Genomic DNA, 23,300 nt, shown 5'->3' on the forward strand with positions numbered 1-23,300 from the left:
CATCTCCCATTTTGACCTCGGGACTTCCAGGTTATACTCAGCACAGATGTTCCTGTACACTATGCCGGCCACTTGGTTATGGCGTTCCATGTATGCCTTGCCTGCTAGCATCTTGCACCCTGCTGTTATGTGCTGGATTGTCTCTGGGGCATCTTTACACAGCCTGCACCTGGGGTCTTGCCTGGTGTGATAGACCCCAGCCTCTATGGATCTTGTACTCAGAGCTTGTTCTTGTGCTGCCATGATTAGTGCCTCTGTGCTGTCTTTCAGTCCAGCTTTGTCCAGCCACTGGTAGGATTTCTGGATATCAGCCACCTCCTCTATCTGCCGGTGGTACATACCGTGCAGGGGCCTGTCCTTCCATGATGGTTCCTCGTCTCCCTCCTCTTTCTTGGGTTTCTGCTGCCTGAGGTATTCACTGAGCACTCGGTCAGTTGGGGCCATCTTCCCAATGTATTCTTGGATGTTCCTTGTCTCATCCTGGACTGTATATATATGTATGTATGTATGTATGTATATATATATATATATATATATATATATATATATATATATATATATATATATATATATATATATATATATATATAGAGAGAGAGAGAGAGAGAGATACATGTATAAAAGCATAGATTTAATTTTGTTTGATAATTGATATTGAAACAGATTTTTAATCAGGTTGCCACAGTTATTGTTGCGTTAGTTCTTAGTTGCATTGCACTGCATCTTGTGACATTAAAAGTTACACTTAAAGCTATTAGGAGTGGCTCATGGTCAAAGAAGACATTAATTTGACCTTAATTATCTCCATCCATTTATTTTCTTACCACATTAATTTCACCTTCTTCTGTCCCTCCCTCAGTCCACCTGCACTGCTCCATGGCTGGTGCTACCAAAGGCACCCTCCTGTGACTGCTAGGGATTATTGCTAGTTGTTGCAATACTACTGTTGACAGCAGAGTAGCAGCAGCAGCCCTAACGGCTAACATGTTGCTTAATTTGACATATTTTACTGCATGGATTTTATTTTGTCTTAGCTTTTCACGAACCTCCCATTCACACAAGTGAATTTCTTGTGTGGACTCCCTCTTTGTTACCTACTTTGAGCCAGTTAATGACAACACACACACACACACACACACACACACACACACACACACACACACACACACACACACACACACAGAATGGGAGAGATAACGGTCTCATAAGTCAGTAAGCACAGCTGTTGGCAAGGTCAAGTTTAATTTATGGATGCACTTTGGCACTTCTAGTTTAGCCTCTGCATCTCTTCCATTCTGACGTTCTCTTCTTTTCTTTCCCCTTTCCTCCCTTTCTGAGTCCATCCTGTACCTGCCCTGCTGTCCTGTCACGCTCCTCCATCCCTCTCTTCCTGCATGGTTGGGCTTATGAATTGCTCAAGCCCTTCAATGAATATCAATGCAAGAGCTTTGATATTTTATGAAAATAAACTGTTTACTGAGACTGTCTCCTTTGGCTTTATGGGAGGTTGGCAACGGTTGAATTGAGTGCTGCCTCATTCCCAAGCAGGGATGAAATAAGCTGGTTCAATGCTAAATAGAATTCAGGTCAGTAAGAGTCTGTGGCCAGCCAGATCTGTCATACAGGTTTAGAGCAACATTCTCATTTCAGAAACCACACAACAAAGTGTGAAATTTTTTTTTTTTACCAAGGGCGTTCTCACATCTGCAGCTTAACATATTTACACTTGGCTGGGACTTGAATGGGGTCTTAAAGAGGGTAGTCTCTTTAATCAAGTAGGAGTCCACTAATTGCCAAGGTCAATAAATGACTGGTTTCCAGCACAACACAGATTGTAATACAAACTCTAGATAAGGGCAACACAACTAGCACTCACAGGGGTTCAGACAGTATTTTACTAACCATAACAATAATTACCAAGCAATAGAAGGTAATTTATTTTTGTTAGCAAATAATATAATATAATATCTAATATTAGGTAATAGTCAGTTTCTATTTGTATGAGCTTGTGGCATGTTTGGGGATTTTGTCTTTTACTTAACCTTGCCTGGTTTGTATGCTTTGCTGCCTGCCTTGATGTGTATGACCCATGTCCGTTTTTGCAATAAAAAGTTAGATATTTTAAATAACACACCCAGCAACCCAGCAAGAAAAGTGTTTCCTGTGTTTGTCACAAACAGTTATATAGATAACTCCCGCAATAAACAAGGGACCACTGTAGGGACCACTGTATATATAGGGACCACTTCAAAGAGGGGCCAAGGCATTTGTGAATTTTGACTGCCTGATGAACTGAGGAGCTACATCCTGGTCACACTGAACTACAATTCCTTTAGCCCTCCACCCAAACTAACTCAGAGGGCAACCTCCATAAGGCCCACATCTATTCCTGCATCTGGGTTGACTGACAACAATACCTCTTGGATTACTGTTCTTCCAAAAGCATTTCCCAAGGCCCCAGAGACTCATTCACTGCTTACCTCCCCAGAGAGCACATTGCAAGAGGTCCCCACTTCTTGTTTTTGAGTCTGTGCTAACCTCCAAAACTGCTGTTGTGACTAACAGCCTTTCTCCTTCTCTCCACAGTAAAATCGTTGCCAGTGTCATGTTCCCCAGTATAGCTGGTTTCACATTAATTAGAAAAAGCAGGTCACTGCCACTAACTGCTTTAAATGAAACTAACGTCATTTTCACATAATTTTTTCAAATAAATAAATTAAGTCATTAATTTTGTACTACCTTGGTACTACCTACCTTGTCAAAGTGTAAAGTGGCAATAGCTGACTGTGGCTTGCTTTGTAGGCTACTGTGTTGTTCAATGATGCAGTTCTGGAAACTAGAATTACTTGCTTTGATTACAATAATATGATAAAACAGATATTTTAATGGAGAAAATTTGCATGCACTGTAGGGCTGCTCAATTAATCGAATTTTAATCACGATTACGATCTGGGCTTTCAACGATCATTAAAAATGACTGAGCCGATTATTAGCCCCTCCCTCATTTATCCGCGACACCTTAAAGGCCGTCTGTGAAAATATTGTCGGGCATAAACCAGTCCGTGGCGCAAAAAAGGGTGGAGACCGCTGATTAAGAGGACCCGAGGGAAGCTCGGAAAGCTAAGCAGAAGTTATTTGGAGAGTGACTGCCGTTGGTTGAAAAGAGAGTTTAAAAAAAAAAAAACTTCAGTGGTGTTGCACACCATTTTATATTATTTTTTTAAAGTCATTGTTAACCCTTTAAAGCCGGTCAGAGCAGCACGCTCCGTTTTGCGTAACTATTGTTAAATCCCTGTAGAATCTGAACCGTGTAAGCTGGCGCAATAATTTGTTTTGCATATGAAACCGGAGGAGTTGTACTTACATCTTATGCCATCAGCTTGTCCTAGGTCACGGTTTCGTTCCACATATAGCTTTGCAAAAATTGCATAAAAAGCGCTTGCAGGAACAAAAACATAATATTCCAGAAACACGCTTTGCCGTTCCTATCAGCTGTTCGTAACACTTCCCACAGTAAAATGATGCACATGCTGTTTTCTTTGCAAATTTGCATCATAGGATTGTTTTTTTGTTTTTCCTGCAGTATATAAAAATTGCTGTATCTCCAAAATAAAACTATGAAGACACTCAAAATAAATTTCCTGTGGTGGGAAACTATTTTTTTGCAACTTTATTGTATTTAAAGTTTTGAGGGATAAACCTCTTAAATTTCTCCAAGTAGAAATATATGTAAACAAAACAAAAGCGATTTTCAATTTTTTTTGTAGTTTATTGCACTTTTTTGCAATTTATGTAATTACTATGGACTTAATGCATACATATTATTAAAATATGGGCTATAACAGTTGTATTGATGTATAGCAACTTGAAATGCTCCCACAAATGGCACTACAACATGTAAAAAAAAATAAAATAATATAAGCTCTGGTGGACTTGGTTCTATGGTAGGTCTTAAAGGGTTAAATAAATATCGTCAAATAATCGTGATCTCAATTTCAGTGAAAATAATCGTGATTATCATTTTTGCCATAATCGAGCAGCCCTAATGCACTGCATTACTTTAACAAGGAAATTAATTATGTTATGGTTCACCAAGTTCTGGAGCCAATGGTAAAACTATTTTCTTCAAATCAAATCAGCACTGTTGAGGTGTGTGTGTGTGTGTGTGTGTGTGTGTGGTTTCTGATCAAAAGTTAATCAGCTTTGTAGAAGTTTTGATATTTTTTATGATGTCCATCTGACTAACTTCCCAACATCTATCTATACATACGTTTTCTTCCACTTATACAATTCAGGGTTGCAAGGTGCTCGCAAGCGAGGTACACCCCGAACAATCACTATGCGAGCACACAGAGGCAAACAATGATTCGTGGTCATTAGGTTTACTGGCCATTTATAATTTGCCAGTAAACCTAATGTCTTGAGAGAGCCCATGGAGGCACATGGTGAGCTTGCAAACTAGACACAGAATGGCCCCAGCTGGTTGTAAGTGCCGTCGTTACCACTGTGACCTTATAGTAAAAGGTTCAGGGAATACAGCTCTCCAGTACATGGTAGTATAGTGGTATGCAAAAGTTGGGGCATCCCTGATAATTTTCATGATTTTTCTTCATAAATCATTGGTTGTTTGGATCAGCAATTTCAGCAATATATCATATAGCAGATGAACAAAATTATATTTGAGAAGTGAAATAAACTTTTTAGAATTTACAAAAAGTGTGCAATAGTTACTTAAACAAAATACAGTTGCATAAATTTGGGCACCCTTGCCATTTAATGATTTTAATACCTTTAGCACTAATTATTGGAACACAAAATTTGTTTGGTAAGCTCCCTGATCCTTGATCTACACACACAGGCGAATCCAATCATGAGAAAGGGTATTTAAGGTGGCCAGCATCATTCAACTATTCAGCCCACTTTGCACAAGGGGATGCTGCTGTATGGGAGAGTAATGCAGAATTAGCCTTTTCTGCACACATGCCACAAACAGAGTGGCTTGAGGTATGCTAAAGCACATTTGGACAAGCCAGCTTCATTTTGGAATAAGGTCCTGTGGACTGATGAAACTAAAATTGAGTTATTTGGGCATAACAAGAGGAAACAGAACACAGCATTCCAAGAGAAAGACTTGCTACCCACAGTAAAATTTGAGGTTGAGAGTCCCATGGATTCCAGTCAATATCAGCAGATTCTTTTAATTCAACTCAATTCAATTTTATTTATATAGCCAAATCACAACAACAGTCGCCTCGAGGCACTTTATATTGTAAGGTATACCATACAATAATACAGAGAGCAACGTTCAAGAATCAGTGACAAAGTTGAAGTTGTGCCGGATATTGAGCTAGATATTTCAACCAGACAATGGCCCTAAACACTGCTCAAAATCTGCTAATGCAATCATGCAGAGGAACAAGTACAATGTTCTGGAATGGCCATCTCCAGACCTGAATATTGAAAAACTTGAAAATCTGTGGTGGATTTTTCTGTTGGGGTGCCCAAATTTATGCACCTGCCTAATTTTGTTTAGGTAACTATTGCACACTTTCTGTAAGTCCTATAAACTTAATTTCACTTAAATATCATTGTGTTCATTTGCTATATGATATAATTAGATGACAGTGCTGATTTTATGAAGGAAAATCATGAAAATTATCAGGGATGCCCAAACTGTTGCATATCGCTGTAAATGGGTCACCAGTAACCTCACTGATGTTAGTTGCATTATTTTTTTAACACGAATAAAGAGATCAGTGTGTATTCCGTCTTCGTCAGTCTCATGGTAGTAGCATTAGCCAAAAGAAATAAAACAGACTACATAAAAAGAAACCTGTTGCAATTTAGGTCTTTTTGGGTTCTTTTGGGGGGGGGGGGTTGCCAGTCTAGAAGAGCTGGGCAGAGGGTGCAGTCTTCTAATAGTCTGGAAAGACTGACATAGTCCTATTTGGTTGGTCGATGCAATGCTTTAGGCCAACTCCAATGAAATTGAACCTGCTCTCCAGTGTTACTGCAACAAGGATTTTGGAAGTGATAACAGAAGGAAGAGGGTTGTTCAACCACCTCAACATCCATTAAAGAGAAACAATCAGGACAACATCTCGACATTAAATTAGGCCTTAATTTTGGTGTTTAATTAGTAAATGAAGAGTTGGGGTTGTGGGGGAATTAAGATCCAAAAAAGTATGATTCCAAAAAAAGTAATTCTCACTCACAACTTTTTCTTTGTGCCCAGACTTCTAGGCCTTTGCCTTCCAGTCCTTTGTCTACAGTTGACACAACATAAAATAATAAAATTTGTACTAATGTCTATGGAGTCATTGGATCACACAACAGCTTGCTAAGTGTATACACATGTGTGCGTTTAGGTTGAAACTATTTCCTAAGCCCTGTTGTTTATAAGAGTTTAACAGAGTATATTACAGTTAGGCTGGGGGAAAAAAAATCATCGTTGCTTCATTGTTTACATTTCAGATACAAGTAACTGATGTCCCTGTTGCTGTGTCTCTTCTCTCCCCCTTTAGCACAGCCAAATCCACCAAAAATTCATGAAGGATGGTGGGCATACAAGGAGGTGGTGCAGGGGAGCTTTGTTCCAGGTATGCTTCAAAACTGTGTGCAGCACTTTGATGCATATAGTTTTCACAATACAGATTTTCCTGCATGTACTTTAAATATAATATATATAGTGCACATGTATAGTGTGTGTTTGATCCAGAAGTCAGTGATTACTACACATTTAAGATTACATCGGGCAACGTTGCCCTACTCTCACAGCTAACACGTCTTTTTGATTGATAGCAGCTCACTGATCCTCCCAACTTTTCCATCTTGTTTTGTATCTGCATGCCAATTATTTCCCAGAGGTTGTATTTTCTGCTTAGCTTAGGTGCTTTTGAGTTGTGTGTGTGTGTGTAGATGATGCAATCTCTGTCTTTATGAGGACTAAATGTCTGCATGCAAAAAGAGCAATTAGGAAAATTGAAATAGAGGACATTTAATTTCTACTCTTGTACTAGCATCAAAGCGAACTTTACCTGAAGGTTAAATGTGAGCAGTGAATCTTTACACGATGAAAGTGGAAGTATTAAGGAGCAATTAGAGGTAACTCACCCTAAGGCTGTTTTGTCAACTCCCTGTTACTCATGAGGTATCCGTTGGTGTCAATACCCTGGCAAACTTGCCACTGCAATATCAGCTGGCAAGAGATAATAGTCCCTTTTTACAGAAAATTTAAAGACTGAGTTTGAAGGGCAAAGGTTTAAAATCCCAGAGACTGGATTGGTGCACTTTCTGGTCCTGGAATCTTTGTGCTTTTTTTTTTTTTTTTTTTTTTTTTTTTTTTTTTTTTTTTTTTTTGGCCTTCCTTTGTTCATTATATTTTCTGGCCAGTGTAATAGGCTGGTGCATCGGGTACCTGATACCAAAGAAAACCTTCTGTATATCTGGGCCACAGCGTGGTATCTAAAAATTCTCTCTTGTTGTGCATACAATAACATAACAGTTACCAGTGTACAGTTACTGTGTAACCTACATACACATTCACAGGTCATAGTTTCAAGACAGCTAAAATGCTGCTTACACTTGGTTCACAAGCTGTGAAGTTATTACAAATCCTAGACTGCTACTGGATTGGATGGGTTTCTGCTCATCATTTCAAAATCTATTTTTGTTGAAAGGCATATATTATCATAGGAAAATTTGTAATAGATATTGGTTTGGCTATTTTTTAGCAAGGATAGACAGATATAACAAAACTTTATTAAGTGTTCAGTGAGGGTATAATAAGAAAAACAAAATTGGTTGTGATTTGAGGTTTTGCAGAATTCTCCAATATTTCTCTCTATGTATGAAGATGAAAATGTCATGATTTCAAATCACTCAAACGGATTCAGTAGCGTAATAAGGTAGCAGGACACACTTCCGGTTTATGTGACTATGGCGTAGGTCGCACCGAGCGTAGCTCCTGCAGAGTCTAGTTATTATCTAGCATTTCCAGGCACATTTTGACGGGTTTTTTCTTTTTGTATATTTACGAGACAAGACTGTTTTTGCTTTTTGTGTTTACAATGTTAATAAGAGCGCAAGCACCTCTCAGCCGAACTTGCAGCCTGCTGCTAACACTGCATCCCCGCCTCGTGGTAAAACTTCGCCACTGCCTGGGTCACCCGACACGCTGCTCGTCGATACGGAAAAATTCACGAAGGCTGAACTCCTCTCTGAACTTCGTGAAGAAATTTCAGCACTGTTTAAAAAGGAACTGACGGCAGCGTTTGCGGAGAATCTCACGTCTATCAGGTCCGATATACAGCAACTAAAAACGGACCTTTCCTCAAATATAACTACCATGCGGCAGGAATTCGCTGGCCTCAGGAGCACAGTTATGGAGATGGAACAGTCTCTCTCCACATGCACGGATGATATTGTCCACCTCCAAGCCAAAGTGGATGCGATGTCAAAGGAGTTGGCCACATTGGAGAATAAATGCGAGGATTTGGAGTCCAGGTCAGCTGTGAGAAGGGCGCTGCTCTTGTGGCGACCTGCAGCAGGTGTTTATTGGCATTTATTGGCATTTTCTTTCTCTTTTTGTTTTTAACTTTGTTTTAACTCTGTTCTTAACCGTGGTTTTAACTTTTTGCCGACATGGAGATCTTCTACACCTTAGTTTTATTGTTGTTGGCGATATTCACCTGGAGTCATTCACTCTCACTGACAATCACTTATACACGCGAGGAACTACTTGGATTACGGTGGTCCTGTTTGTCTATGTACGACTCTTCTAATGCTCGACCAGATGTGCTTCTTGGTGAGGATTTATTTCCCCGGTCAAAGACTAATTTTGGAAAGCCCCGCCGCTTGAGAAAACGCGGAAAGAAAGGCGGCGTGCGTCAGCGTGTAAGAAAACTTCGGAGGAAGAATCGTGTTCCTCTGCCTTCTATGATTCTGGCCAATGTCCAATCTCTTAGGAACAAAACGGATGAATTACAAGGGAATGTGCTTCATCTACGGGAATACAGGGAGGCTTGTCTGATGGCGCTTACCGAGACATGGCTGACCGATATGGACAGTGACACTTCACTGCGAATCAGCGGCTTTGGGACCCCTGTCAGATTGGATCGGAACTGTGGAGTAACACGCAAATCTCACGGAGGAGGGGTTTGTTTATATATCAACCAGGGCTGGTGTAATAATTTTACTGTGCGGGAGCGGTTGTGTCTTCCTGACATCGAGCTCCTTTCAGTATCTGTCAGGCCTTTTTACTTACCGAGGGAGTTCCCTCAAATTTTTGTCACTGTTGTTTACATTCATCCTAAGGCTGACGTTAAAGTTGCTGCTGATGCCATTTTTAAAGTGGTACACAATCTGCAGACTCTCTCACCGGATGCTCCTAATTTTATTCTCGGTGATTTTAACAATTGTAATCTTAAGAAATCACTGAACAATTTCTTTCAATATGTCACTTGTCCTACAAGGCATAACAAAACGCTGGATTTGTGTTATGGACCAATTAAGGGGGCATACAAGTCTGTGGCCGGACCTGCGCTAGGTTCTTCGGATCACAATGTTATTCACCTCCTCCCTGCTTACAGATCTGTGATTAGGAGGGAGAAGGCCTGTGTGAAGCGGACTAATGTCTGGACAAAAGACAGTTGTGTTGCCCTTCAGGGGTGTTTTGATTGCACTGACTGGTCCGTGTTTCAAGAGAGCACTTCTGATTTGGATGAACTCACTGATGTGGTGTGTAGCTACATCTCTTTTTGCAAAGACTCTGTGGTTCCAGTCAGAGAATTTAAGACTTTCCCTAATAACAAACCGTGGCTCTCTAAAGATGTTAAGGATCTGATTCTTAAAAGGAAAATTTCTTTTAACGAGGGAGACGTTCCCACTGTGAGAATATTGAGGAAGGAGGTGAGGGCTGCAATAAAGATCGCCAAGATGAGGTATAGAAATAAGATTGAGGCAGAACTCAGCAGTAACAACCTCAAAAGAGCTTGGCTTGGTATGAAAACAATGGCAGGGCTTCAGACGAAAGGTAAAAGCAGCATTACCTTAGAGGGGTTTACCTCTGACAAATATCTGGCAGACAGACCTTCGTTTTGAGAACTATGATTGTTCTAGGCAGACCAGCACACTGAGGGAAAAGACCATCACTCCCCCATCTATTTGTATTGATGAGACAGGGGTAGCTAATCTTTTTAGACATACCAAAAGCAAGAGTCCTGGACCTGACAACATCTGTGGACAGGTACTGAGAACTTGTGCTGATCAGCTGAGTGGGATTTTTCACTATATCTTCTCACTTTCTTTAGAGCTACAGATGGTACCTAAAATTTGGAAACATGCGATCATTGTTCCTGTTGCTAAGGGCAGTTCTCCTAAGGCACTGAATGATTTTAGGCCTGTGGCTCTGACTTCTTTAGTGATGAAGACATTTGAGAAGATAATTAAGAAGGAGATTTTAATGCATGTTGAACACCATCTTGACCCCTTCCAGTTTGCCTATAGAGCAGGGAGAGGTGTGGAGGATGCTGCTGTCACACTCCTGCATCTCTTGTATAAGCATCTTGAGGCCCCCCACACCCATGCAAGATTATTATTTGCTGACTTTTCATCTGCATTTAATACAATTCAACCCCTCTTACTTGCTGACAGGCTTTACAATCATTTCAAGCTTGACACTAGTCTGGTCGGCTGGGTGACAGACTTTCTGATCAATAGGTGTGAGGGTAAATCATGTCTTTTCTGATGTGCTCTCCTCCTCTACTGGATCACCCCAGGGTTGTTGCCTCTCTCCCCTTCTGTTCATTCTGTACACAAATGAGTGTCGCAGCAATTTCACAAACAGACACATCCTGAAGTTTGCTGACGACACAGTGATCGTCAGTCTTCTAGTGGGGGACGAGTCAGGCCATGGACAGGTTGTAGATGATTTTGTGAATTGGTGTGATGAGTCCTTCCTCTCACTTAACGTGTCAAAAACTAAAGACATGATTATTGATTTTAGGAAGTCCTTTTATAGCTCATCACCCAATATCATTAGAACTGCCGATATTGGGATCGTTGAGAGTTATAAATATCTAGGTGTGGTACTTGACCATAAACTGTGTTTTGAGTCATTTTAAGTACGTCTCTGCGTCAGTACACATGCCCATCATGCAGAACCATCTGTTTACTCCTGGCCTCATTGATGGTACCTATGTACAGTGGAAGCGTCATGGTATTAATACGTTTAAGGATCTCTATAAAGATGGCACTTTCTTAACTTTTTTAGACCTGTGTTCAGAAACAAATCTTCCGGCTACCAATCTATTCCGTTATTTTCAGGCACGGCATTGCACTTCTGCTCTCTTCCCCTCCTACCCTCTTCTTCCAAATGTCCAACCGTGGGAGGAATTCTTATCCCTCAAACCCAATAAGAAGTCAATTATATCTTTAATATATAAACAACTTATGGATTTAAATGTCCATTCAGTTGCTAAAATTAGGGGGGCTTGGGAGCGGGAGTTAGGAGTAATTTTTTCGGATCAGCAATGGGAGAAAGCAGTATCCAATGTCCGTTACAGTACGTCCTGTGCCAGGTTACAACTTATCCAGTTCAAGGTGTTGTACAGGGTTTACTATTCAAAGTCTCGTCTGTCTGAGATTTACCCACAAGTGATGGATCAGTGTGAGAGATGTCATGCCACCCCATGTGACCTAGGCCATATGTTCTTTCTGTGCCCAAGACTCCATGGCTTCTGGAGTCAGTATTCAGTTATTCTTTCCAAGGCTCTTGGGACCCAAATCTGCATGGACCCTTTTCTAGCTGTTTTTGGGCTTCCAGTCAACACTGGTCTAACCGACCCTACACACTTCAAAATATTAGCCTTTACATCACTTTTGGCTAGACGTTGCATCTTACTCCTTTGGAAATCTTCAAAGCCACCTTCAGTTTCTTTTTGGTTTAGAGATGTGATGTCATTTCTTAAATTGCAAAAGATAGGCCTTGTGGCGAAGGGCAAATACAGAGAATTTTATCGTATCTGGGGCCCCTTCGTAGACTATTGCAAGTCATTAAACGCTCTACCAGCTGATTAATATCATATCTTCCCCCCCCCCCCCTTTTTTTGTGTGTGTGTGTGTGTTTTGGGGTTTGTTGTTTGTGTTTGTTTTGGGTTTCTTATTAGGTTTTGTTTTGTTTGTTTATTTAAGCGTGTGTGTGTGTGTGTTATCGTATCTGTTCATGTAAGAAAGTGAGGGGAACAGATTGTATTGTCATTGTAAACTACTGTACACTTGTCTCTCAATAAAAATATGAAAAAAATAAGGTAGCAGGACACTGCAGTATGTATCCTGTGAATAAAGTTCTGAAGGCCACTGTGCGCCTTTCAGCTATATATAGTTATATTGCGATTATCAGAGACAGCTTAGGAGGAAATGTTATTTTGGATTACATAATCATCTGACAGGAGTTCTTAACAAAAGTAGCAGTTTGTATGTTTGATTGACGGTCAGATTATTGTTGTTGAAAAAGAAATGGAAATACTACTTCAACCTCACAGGGAAAAACAGTAATATCAATGCAAAGCTCATGTCAGGTTTGAAATAGTGCTTATCAGAGTTCTGAACCCTCTTTCCTTCTTTTCACCTGTTAATAACCCATTTCACTTTGCTGAAACACTTCTCTGTGGAGGTCAAAAACTGTGGCCCAGCATATTGGAACATTTGCACCCCAAGGTTAGCAAAGCAGATGTAATCACGTTTTCAGGCCTGGTTAACCTTTAGAATATTGCACAACCTTTCAGTGTACTCTCAATTAGCTTTAAATTTGATAAAGGTCAGATAAAACTCCAGGTACTGCATCAGTTTCCGCTTTGCGTTTACCTTTTGTTTCTTTGCCATGTCCTTACATTTGACTCCTTCAGTTAAAAGTTGTGTAATGTGTCATCAGCATCACTCACTGCACTTCCAGAAAAAAGGTTACAATAAAAGTCAATTTCTATGATCTACATGATAAGATAAGATAAGATAGAACTTTATTAATCCCTCGGGTGGGTTCCTCTGGGAAATTCGATTTCCAAAAAAGCACAGCACCGACAGAAGTTACAGAGTTATACACACACACATATATATAAATACAGAGACAATATAAATAAAATATACGAAGGGGATAAATATAATAAATAGGAATAAAAATAAAAATACAAGTGAATTGCACATTTCAAGTATTGAGTCTATTGCACCGTTGACTATTTACAAAAGTATTGCACAAAAGGTATTGCACAGTGAGGTGAAGAGGCACTACAGCTTAGTTGTTCCCCCCTCCTTTGTCCTCCTGTTTCCCCTCCCTCTCCCCTCCAGAGAGGAGTTAAACAGTCTGATGGCGTGTGGGACAAAGGAGTTTTTAAGTCTGTTAGTTCTTGTCTTTGGGAGAAGCAACCTGTCACTGAACAGACTCTTCTGGTTGTTAATGGCCGTGTGCAGAGGATGCCTGGCATTGTCCATAATGTCCATCAGTTTCTTTAATGTCCTTTTCTCTGCCACTGTCACCAGAGTGTCCAGCTTCATGCCGACCACAGAGCCAGCCCTCCTGATCAGTTTCTCCAGCCTGGATGAGTCCTTCTTTGCTGTGCTGCTCCCCCAGCACACCACAGCATAGAAAAGTACTCCAGCAACCACCGACTGGTAAAACATCCTCAGGAGCTTCCTGCAGATGTTAAAAGACCTCAGCCTCCTGAGGAAGTACAGTCGGCTTTGGACTTTTTTATACAGGTGCTCTGTGTTGCATGACCAGTCCAGTTTATTGTCCACCCACAGCCTGAGGTACTTGTACTTGTTGACCACCTCCACCTCCTCCCCCTCTATCTGAACCGGCAGTGGACCTGCTCTAGACCTCCCGAAGTCCACAACCAGTTCCTTAGTCTTTGAGGTGTTGAGTTGCAGGTGGTTTGTGTGACTCCATGCGACAAAGTTCCTCACCAGACTTCTGTACTCCTCTTCCTGATCATCCCAGATACACCCCATGATGGCTGTGTCGTCTGCAAACTTCTGAATGTGGCATAATTCAGAGTTGTAGCAGAAGTCAGAGGTGTACAGGGTGAAGAGAAGAGGGGACAGCACAGTTCCCTGTGGTGCTCCTGTGCTGCTGACCACTGTGTCAGATGTGATGTCCTTCAGCCTGACGTACTGTGGTCTGTCGGTGAGGTAGTCGGAGATCCAAGCCACCAGGCAGGGGTCCACCTCCATCCTGTTCAGTTTTTCTTGAAGCATACAGGGCCGGATGGTATTAAAGGCACTGGAAAAGTCAAGAAACAGGATCCTGACCGTGCCTTTTCCCCCATCCAGGTGTGAGTGGGCTCTGTGTAGGAGGTACAGGATGGCATCCTCCACTCCGACACCCGCCTTGTATGCAAACTGTAGTGGGTCCTGGGCATGTTGTACCTGTGGTCGGAGGAGGTTGAGGAAGAGCCGCTCTAGAGTCTTCATAAGATGTGACGTCAGTGCCACCGGTCGGAAGTCATTCAGCTCATTGGGCCGGTTCTTTTTGGGGACCGGGACGATGCAGGATGTCTTCCATAGGGCGGGCACTCTCCCCAGTCGCAGACTGAGGTTGAAGACTCGTTGTAGCGGCTCCCCAAGTTCAGCAGCACACGCCTTTAGCATCCTAGGACACACCTTGTCTGGGCCTGCTGCCTTTCTGGGGCGAAGCTTCCTCAGTTGTCTCCTGACCTGATCCACTGTGACACTGGGAGATGTTTGGAAGAGGGAGGGGGGGAGATGTCTTGCTGCTGAGAGAGGGATTGGAGGAGGGGGGTGTCATGGTGTCAGGAAGGGGGGGAAGCGAGGGAGGTAGGAGAGTGGGGGTTGGACTCTGTAGTGAAGGTGAGGGTGGGGGGGTTGTGGGCTGGTCAAACCTGTTGAAGAAGTTGTTGAGTTCGTTTGCCTTCTCCACAGTCCCCCCCACTGTGCTTTTCTTGGTGTTGTGGCCTGTGATGGTTTTCACACCATTCCAGACCTCCCTCATATTGTTCCTCTCCAACTTCTGCTCCACCTTCCTCCTGTAGGTGTCCTTTGCTTCCCTCAGGCAGCGTTTCACCTCCCGCTGTGCTGCTTTCATCTCCTCCTTCACTTTGCTCCTGAAAGCCTTCTTCTTCATGTTGAGGACAGCTTTGACTTCCTGTGTTACCCACGGTTTGTTATTAGGATAACACCGTACCGTCTTAGCAGGGGCGACCGTGTCCACACAAAAGTTGAGGTAGTCTGTAAGACAGTGTGTCGCCCCCTCTATGTCCTCACCATGTGGGCTCAGGAGCACATCCCAGTCTGTGGTGTCATAACAGTCCCTCAGAGCATCCTCCTTTGAATGAATCTACCTACTAGAGCAAATTATTGTTTTGCTTTTTGGAAAACCAAAAAGGCAAATATATGTTCCCAAGTAGTAAAAGTTGCATCCAAATGTTAAAGTGCAATTAGCAGACAGTGTTCAGAAAGAAATTATGATATAAATTTTGATGCAAAAGTTACCACTTTTTGAAAGTCCTTTGAAAATGCAAATCGCTTTTCAAATATCCTGTATCTTATTTTGCCCCTTATTTTTTGCATTAGAGCAACTGTTATGATTTGACAAATACATAAATAAAATACAATTGAACAGAAAATTAAATTAAAAGTTCATTTTTGTATCATTGTATAGCGTTCAAAACTGGTGTCCATAAGATACAAAGCATAGGGGTACTTATTTGGGAACTTGAGAATTACATTGCCCCAGTTATAAGCCATTGTACCTCTAAAGACACTATAAGGTAATTTATTTTGTGTTCTTCTTTCTGTAGCAAAGACTTGACGGCTCAAACAATTCTTCCATTATTACATCTTTGGATTATGCTTCTTAGTTTATTCATTTTGGTATAATTAATGAATAAGCGTGCTTCATTAAATTTGTGTGCCATTTAGTTTTTGTCTGTGATCATATTATTCAGCTGAATTTGAATTAACATAGCAACAAGTTTTTTTTGTGCTGTAAAAACAATAACCACCATTAAAGTTATTAGAATTCTAAATGACCAAAATAAAAATTGCTCAGAAAAGCAAAGCCTCAGTTCTAGTCTGTGTTTATCTTAGAGCACAGGCATGAGCAGAATTTTAGGTATGCTAAAAATATCATACAAATTAGATCCTTCTCACCCAGTTGCAAATCCTTTGTTTTTGAGTGTATGAGTTTTCATATCCATCTAATTTTTATGTATTAATGCAAGACTATTAGACAGTGGCTCTAGTGGCAATACATACCAAGGAAGACTTGGGTATTTGAATCTTTCGGGGTTTCTTGATCTTAACAATGTTAAGAAGGAGTATTAGTGTGTGATTTGTCTTATAAGGTGGCTCTTTTAAGTAAATCTTTTTCATTGGACTTAAATCCAAATCTATGTGAAGGTTTCAAAAACACCTGGATTGATGTAACATTGCTATCATAGACATAGCTGCACCAATAAACTATGGCTGCAAACCTGATATTTAAAAACTAATATGTATAACTTTTTACTAGAGGTGGGGAGATTGATCTAAATATTGATAATACTTGTAACATCGGACCCAAGAAACATAAGCTGGGCGAATATGGCGACAGCAGCACTTTTATTCAATACTGTGGTTTTGCATCGGGACACAGACACTCCCGCTCTCTCCCACTGCTGTCACATCCGCCCTCCTCTCCGACTGTCACTGCCAACATATCAAGAGTTGACAGTGACAGATCCCCAGCACACCTGTTCACCCCGCCCCTGCGCCGCCCCGGGAGCTCACTGCGTCACCCCTCCTCTGCAGCTGGCCAGAGACCACACCCACGCCACAATACTTTACTGGTCTCAGATATTGGCTAAATACTAGTGCATTGATACTTTGTTTCTATCCTCTAAGTTTAATATGTAGCTCACTGAATTATATTAAATAATTGTTTTGAGAAATGAAAACATATACTTCCAAATATGCAGTAATAATTTATTTTTGTTTTTAAGAAAAGTAAGAGCCACATATGAGGATATTCATTTAACATTTTGATAGAACAGTAGCAGTATAATGTCCTCGTAAGTGGCTATCAGGCCCTTGTAGAGCAAAATTGAGTATTTTGGTCTAAATAACCCAAAATGTGATGTCCACATATGTAGACGCCAGGTCCTAGGAGGTTAATGTGCTTCAGGGACTAGGAGAAGCCCAATACAAAACACATAGAATGCTTATCACAGGCAGCCAACCTAATTTTTACAGTGAGCTGTTGGCTGGCAGTGTTTCAGAGTTTTGGTCACATTTCTACTTAGATATCAGTCTATCGTGAAAAGATTTACATTATCTGTAATATCACATGTCACACACACAAAAAAACCCTGTCTTCTTTCAGCTACTCGCTTTAGTAGTTGCCACAGTGTATCATCTGCCTCCATCTAACCCTGTCCCTAGCATCCTGTGTCACACCAATCCTCTGCATGTCCTCTGTCACTACATCCATGAACATTCTCTGTGGTCTTTAACATTGTCTGTAACTTTCTCCAGTATATCCACCTCTAAACATCTCCAAGCTGGCATCACTTCCTCCTTGCTAATATGCTGCACCTTCTGATTCACTAACTGTCCTCCTGTCTCTCATTTTCTTCATTCACGAATTCCCTAGAGTACCGCTTTCACTTTCTCTACACAATGTCTTCACTTATTAAAGTATTTCCATCTCTAACCATAATAGCTCCAATGTGCTGAACATCCTTTCCAGCTATATTTAAAGTCCCTGCTTATACCTGCATACTCCTGCCTGTCTTTCAGTGTCAATGCCCCCCCCCCCCCCCCTTTTGTTTTTCTTCCTCTGTCTTTAATTGTCAGAGGAAGAAATATATATACAGGAAGCCTGTTTCAGCTCTCTGTTAGAAAGTCAAGTTCTCTGATCCTATGAGTCTTACCCAGCAGGTAATGCAGAGTTCAGATGGAGCTGATGTGGGTGGAGGGACTCGCCAAATCATAACTACCTCGAAATCATCTAGGTGTCTTCCCTACTAACACTGATAAGATAAGCAAACCTGAGTAGCCTTGCAGGTCAAATCTAATCAGTCCCACCTGTTTATGGATTTATTTTAGAGGCCTGGACAGTAAGCGTCAAGATCTTATAATATAAAGTAACCTGTAACCTGCTATTTGCACTTTAAAAGAAATAATACTGAGATTTTTACCTTTACTATTTCACAAAAGGTTAAAAATTGAATGTCCACAATTTAGATTTTAATTGCAGGAAATTTTATTATAGCGATTTAGCAGGAGCAGAGCAAAATCAAAATCAAAATCAAAAGTCATAATTACAAAATCAATAATCAAATCACCTGAACTATACTATAAACTTCTCTGAGCTAATGCTGATTTTGTTTGCCTAAAGATGCACTTATCACAACCAAGAGAAAAACGGCATCCCCTCAGCATTTAGTAGAAGTATGATGTAAACTGAAATCCTTCGGAATTAACCATCTAACATGGCAAAAATGAACAGAGAGGATGTATTTGTATCTGTTGTATCTATCTGTTGTATTTTCCAACTTCTTCACTTAATTTGTATCCATGTCTGCCCTTTCTCTCCCCCTATCTTACTGGATGTCACATCTTCTGAAATGACATCTAACCTCACTCCTGAGGACATCCAGCTGTGTTATTACAAAATGCTTTATTATTAGGAAATTATTAGGAAATAGGGAGAAGTTCTGTTTTAGCACTTTGATCATTTTTAATCACATAAAGACCTTTTACCCTCTTTCAGCTATGAGGACAAGAAGCAGGGGGGACTTCAGTCACTCTCAACCTCACCTGGCAAACTAAATAATCTATTACATGGATTATATCTATATTCAAAATATACAAGATAATAGTTGGCATATACTCAGTTAATAGGATTAGCCACAGGGGGTGTACAACCTTAGTGTTTTCCCATCTATTGCTGTGCATTCATTGATTTTTCCAGCATGTACCATGAGCTCATTTATACCATATATTAACCTCTAGTGCACAGCATCTGTAATTGGTCATTGTGTGTTTCCTAGTCAATGGGTAATAAACTATTCTGTTTATTTAGAAAACAAAAAGATGTACATTTTATTTGAAATACGTAGTCCCAGATTTACACTAGCACCTGAATGCAGCTTAAATTTGGGTATCTGTACAATTTGTGAAGTTGAAAGTAGAGACTACATGAGTTCATGTAGTCTATACTTTGCATGGAGTGGAGCACATAAGTTGTTGGGACCTGGAAATTTAAACATTAATGAGTAAATCTGAAAGGCATTGATGAGCAGTACGAATTTACTTCATCTTATAGTAACTGACCTTTATTCATAGACTGCTGAAGAGAACTAGCCTTTAAAAAAAAAAATTCCTATTATTCCTCAAACTCTCTCTCTCCCCTTCTGCTCAAATAAACTATGTACACTGTTTACACAAGCTCAACATTTAATGAGTCTTTTTTATATTAAAGGCCCTGTCTCACTGCAAACTCAGTCTCATTCAGTTCAGTTCAATTTAATTTATGCACCACCAAATAACAACAACTGTCAATCAATTATATGACCCTCTATGAGAAAGCACTTTAGCGACAGTGGGAAGGAAAACCTCCCTTTTAACAGGAAGAAACCTTAGGCAGAACCAGGTTGAGGGAGGGCGACCATTGTCCGGCAGATGTTACAGTCAAATGGCCGGTGTGTTGTGGAGTCGACCTAAAAGCAGACACACAAGGGGCAGAACTGAAGTTTAATAAAAAGTGAGCCGTTTATTCAGGCTGGTGGAAAAAAAACCCAAAAATGAACCAAGGCGAACACTAAACAATAACCTAAACTGAGTGAACTAAAACTAGACATGAGAAACCACAAACATGAAAAAGAACATGTAAATGTACTGAAAAAAAAAAGAAGATTCTTGAGAGGCATGGATTTCAGTGACATGAGATGAGGAAAGACGATGAACAAAGGGAGACAGAGGATGTAAATATACAGAAGGGTAACAAGGGAAGTGGAATCGCATGGGGAACACCACTGACACAAATGAGTGTGACGCCAAGTTATGGGGAAGCAAATCTAAACACACTGAACACTACGAGACTGTCAAAATAAAACAGGAAAGACATAAACTAAGACACACCGACTTGACAAGGTGACAGGGAAGTAGAAACGGGAGATGAGACATGGACCCAAACTAAGGGACAAATACGCAGGACATGATGGACACACAAAAGTGCACATGATGGACAGAGGAGACATAGCATGAAACACAGGGAAGGAAACATGTAACAGGAAGGGAAGATGAGACACCTCAACAACACAACATGGAAATGGAAATACAGGGAGTGCAGAATTATTAGGCAAGTTGTATTTTTGAGGAATAATTTTATTATTGAACAACAACCATGTTCTCAATGAACCCAAAAAACTCATTAATATCAAAGCTGAATGTTTTTGGAAGTAGTTTTTAGTTTGTTTTTAGTTTTAGCTATTTTAGGGGGATATCTATGTGTGCAGGTGACTATTACTGTGCATAATTATTAGGCAACTTAACAAAAAACAAATATATACCCATTTCAATTATTTATTTTTACCAGTGAAACCAATATAACATCTCCACATTCACAAATATACATTTCTGACATTCAAAAACGAAACAAAAACAAATCAGCGACCAATATAGCCACCTTTCTTTGCAAGGACACTCAAAAGCCTGCCATCCATGGATTCTGTCAGTGTTTTGATCTGTTCACCATCAACATTGCGTGCAGCAGCAACCACAGCCTCCCAGACACTGTTCAGAGAGGTGTACTGTTTTCCCTCCTTGTAAATCTCACATCAGATGATGGACCACAGGTTCTCAATGGGGTTCAGATCAGGTGAACAAGGAGGCCATGTCATTAGTTTTTCTTCTTTTATACCCTTTCTTGCCAGCCACGCTGTGGAGTACTTGGACGCGTGTGATGGAGCATTGTCCTGCATGAAAATAATGTTTTTCTTGAAGGATGCAGACTTCTTCCTGTACCACTGCTTGAAGAAGGTGTCTTCCAGAAACTGGCAGTAGGACTGGGAGTTGAGCTTGACTCCATCCTCAATCCGAAAAGGCCCCACAAGCTCATCTTTGATGATACCAGCCCAAACCAGTACTCCACCTCCACCTTGATGGCGTCTGAGTTGGACTGGAGCTCTCTGCCCTTTACCAATCCAGCCATGGGCCCATCCATCTGGCCCATCAAGACTCACTCTCATTTCATCAGTCCATAAAACCTTAGAAAAATCAGTCTTGAGATATTTCTTGGCCCAGTCTTGACATTTCAGCTTGTGTGTCTTGTTCAGTGGTGGTCGCCTTTCAGCCTTTCTTACCTTGGCCATGTCTCTTGAGTATTGCACACCTTGTGCTTTTGGGCACTTCAGTGATGTTGCAGCTCTGAAATATGGCCAAACTGGTGGCACTAGGACTCCCAGTCCTACTGCCAGTTTCTGGAAGACACCTTCTTCAAGCAGTGGTACAGGAAGAAGTCTGCATCCTTCAAGAAAAACATGATTTTCATGCAGGACAATGCTCCATCACACGCGTCCAAGTACTCCACAGCGTGGCTGGAAAGAAAGGGTATAAAAGAAGAAAAACTAATGACATGGCCTCCTTGTTCATCTGATCTGAACCCCATTGAGAACCTGTGGTCCATCATCAAATGTGAGATTTACAAGGAGGGAAAACAGTACACCTCTCTGAACAGTGTCTGGGAGGCTGTGGTTGCTGCTGCACGCAATGTTGATGGTGAACAGATCAAAACACTGACAGAATCCATGGATGGCAGGCTTTTGAGTGTCCTTGCAAAGAAAGGCGGCTATATTGGTCGCTGATTTGTTTTTGTTTTGTTTTTGAATGTCAGAAATGTATATTTGTGAATGTGGAGATGTTATATTGGTTTCACTGGTAAAAATAAATAATTGAAATGGGTATATATTTGTTTTTTGTTAAGTTGCCTAATAATTATGCACAGTAATAGTCACCTGCACACACAGATATCCCCTAAAATAGCTAAAACTACAAACAAACTAAAAACTACTTCCAAAAACATTCAGCTTTGATATTAATGAGTTTTTTTGGGTTCATTGAGAACATGGTTGTTGTTCAATAATAAAATTATTCCTCAAAAATACAACTTGCCTAATAATTCTGCACTCCCTGTATACATACACACACACACACACACACACACACACACAAATATATATATACATATATACTAGGGGTACAACGATACACAAAATTCACGGTTCGGTTCGGTTCTATACTTTGGTGTCACGGTTCGATATTTTTTCGATACAAAAAAAGAATGTTCATGCCTTTTAGATTTGTCATTTATTAAATTTTCACGGCACATTCCGCACCACATCTCTGTGCGTTCATCATTTGTTTGAAGCCAGCTCACCTCCTGTAACTCCTAGAATGCGCGCTTCTTTTGTGGTTTGGACTCCTTCTGACATTTCTTTGGAGGCGGAGGAACATCACAGTAATTGCTTAAAGGAGCTTGCTTCTTCGACATCTTTCAGAGTTCTAAACAAATGTCTGTCCTCCTCATGAAAATCTTATGTACGCAAACATACGTTGCAACTTCTTATCTTGTGCGCGTTTTTTATTTTGACAGCGAATGCGCACCTGCGGACCACTTATGTGCAGCCCTGGTTATTTAGCTCGTTATATTGCAGCCACAGAAATTCTTTTGTCCATAAAACCATAAAACTGCACTTTCTTTTGGCCTTATAGTCTGATTTGTCATAACTTTTCCGTTTTGTGGTAAGCTTTTCTTTGGCTGTCACTTCTTCACCCTGACCTCTCTTATTTGGCTCAGCAGAACTAAAATATATATCCTGCTGCTTTTACACAGGCACTCACATAATGCTCAGCGATTCTCTGCGCGATCAACCTCTCACATGTTTAAGCTTGCTGCGGGAGATTTCACTTGTCATGTTTGCATAGTAAGCTAACGATTAATAAGACGATGTCAGAGGAATTGGTGCACAAATTATCATCACTCGCCAATCAGTGCTGTCGCTCACTATACACGGTTCGCGCGATTGCAAAGTGAAAGCAAAAAACAAGCGCAAATTCAAACGCGATTTTTTTTTTTTTTGTGTCTTATCTTTAGCCATCAGAATTGTTGTCTTAAGGCCAAGAAAGATGCCAAGCGGATTTATTTTACCAAGTGGATCATCATGGTCTTGCCATATTGGTCCATTTGATTGACCTTTATTATAATTATGAATTTATTTTATCTACAGTTGCTACAAACGGGACAG

The 23,300-nt window shown here is 40.6% G+C and overlaps 1 protein-coding gene across 1 annotated transcript in view; it reads left to right on the top strand.

Annotated features, from left to right (window-relative positions):
- Positions 1-23,300, top strand: part of ca10a (carbonic anhydrase 10 (inactive)a) — a 320,448-nt gene that overhangs the window by 34,436 nt on the left and 262,712 nt on the right. Inside the window, exon 2 of the mRNA XM_085465447.1 lies at positions 6,525-6,599. Coding sequence (XP_085321573.1) covers positions 6,525-6,599 — 75 coding nt within the window. The remainder of the gene's footprint in view (positions 1-6,524; positions 6,600-23,300) is intronic.

The sequence above is a fragment of the Copadichromis virginalis genome, linkage group LG8 (assembly GCF_057382275.1).
Source record: "Copadichromis virginalis isolate Kocher_CV1m ecotype Utaka linkage group LG8, C_Virginalis_male_GT1.1, whole genome shotgun sequence".
NCBI classification, from domain to species: domain Eukaryota; kingdom Metazoa; phylum Chordata; class Actinopteri; order Cichliformes; family Cichlidae; genus Copadichromis; species Copadichromis virginalis.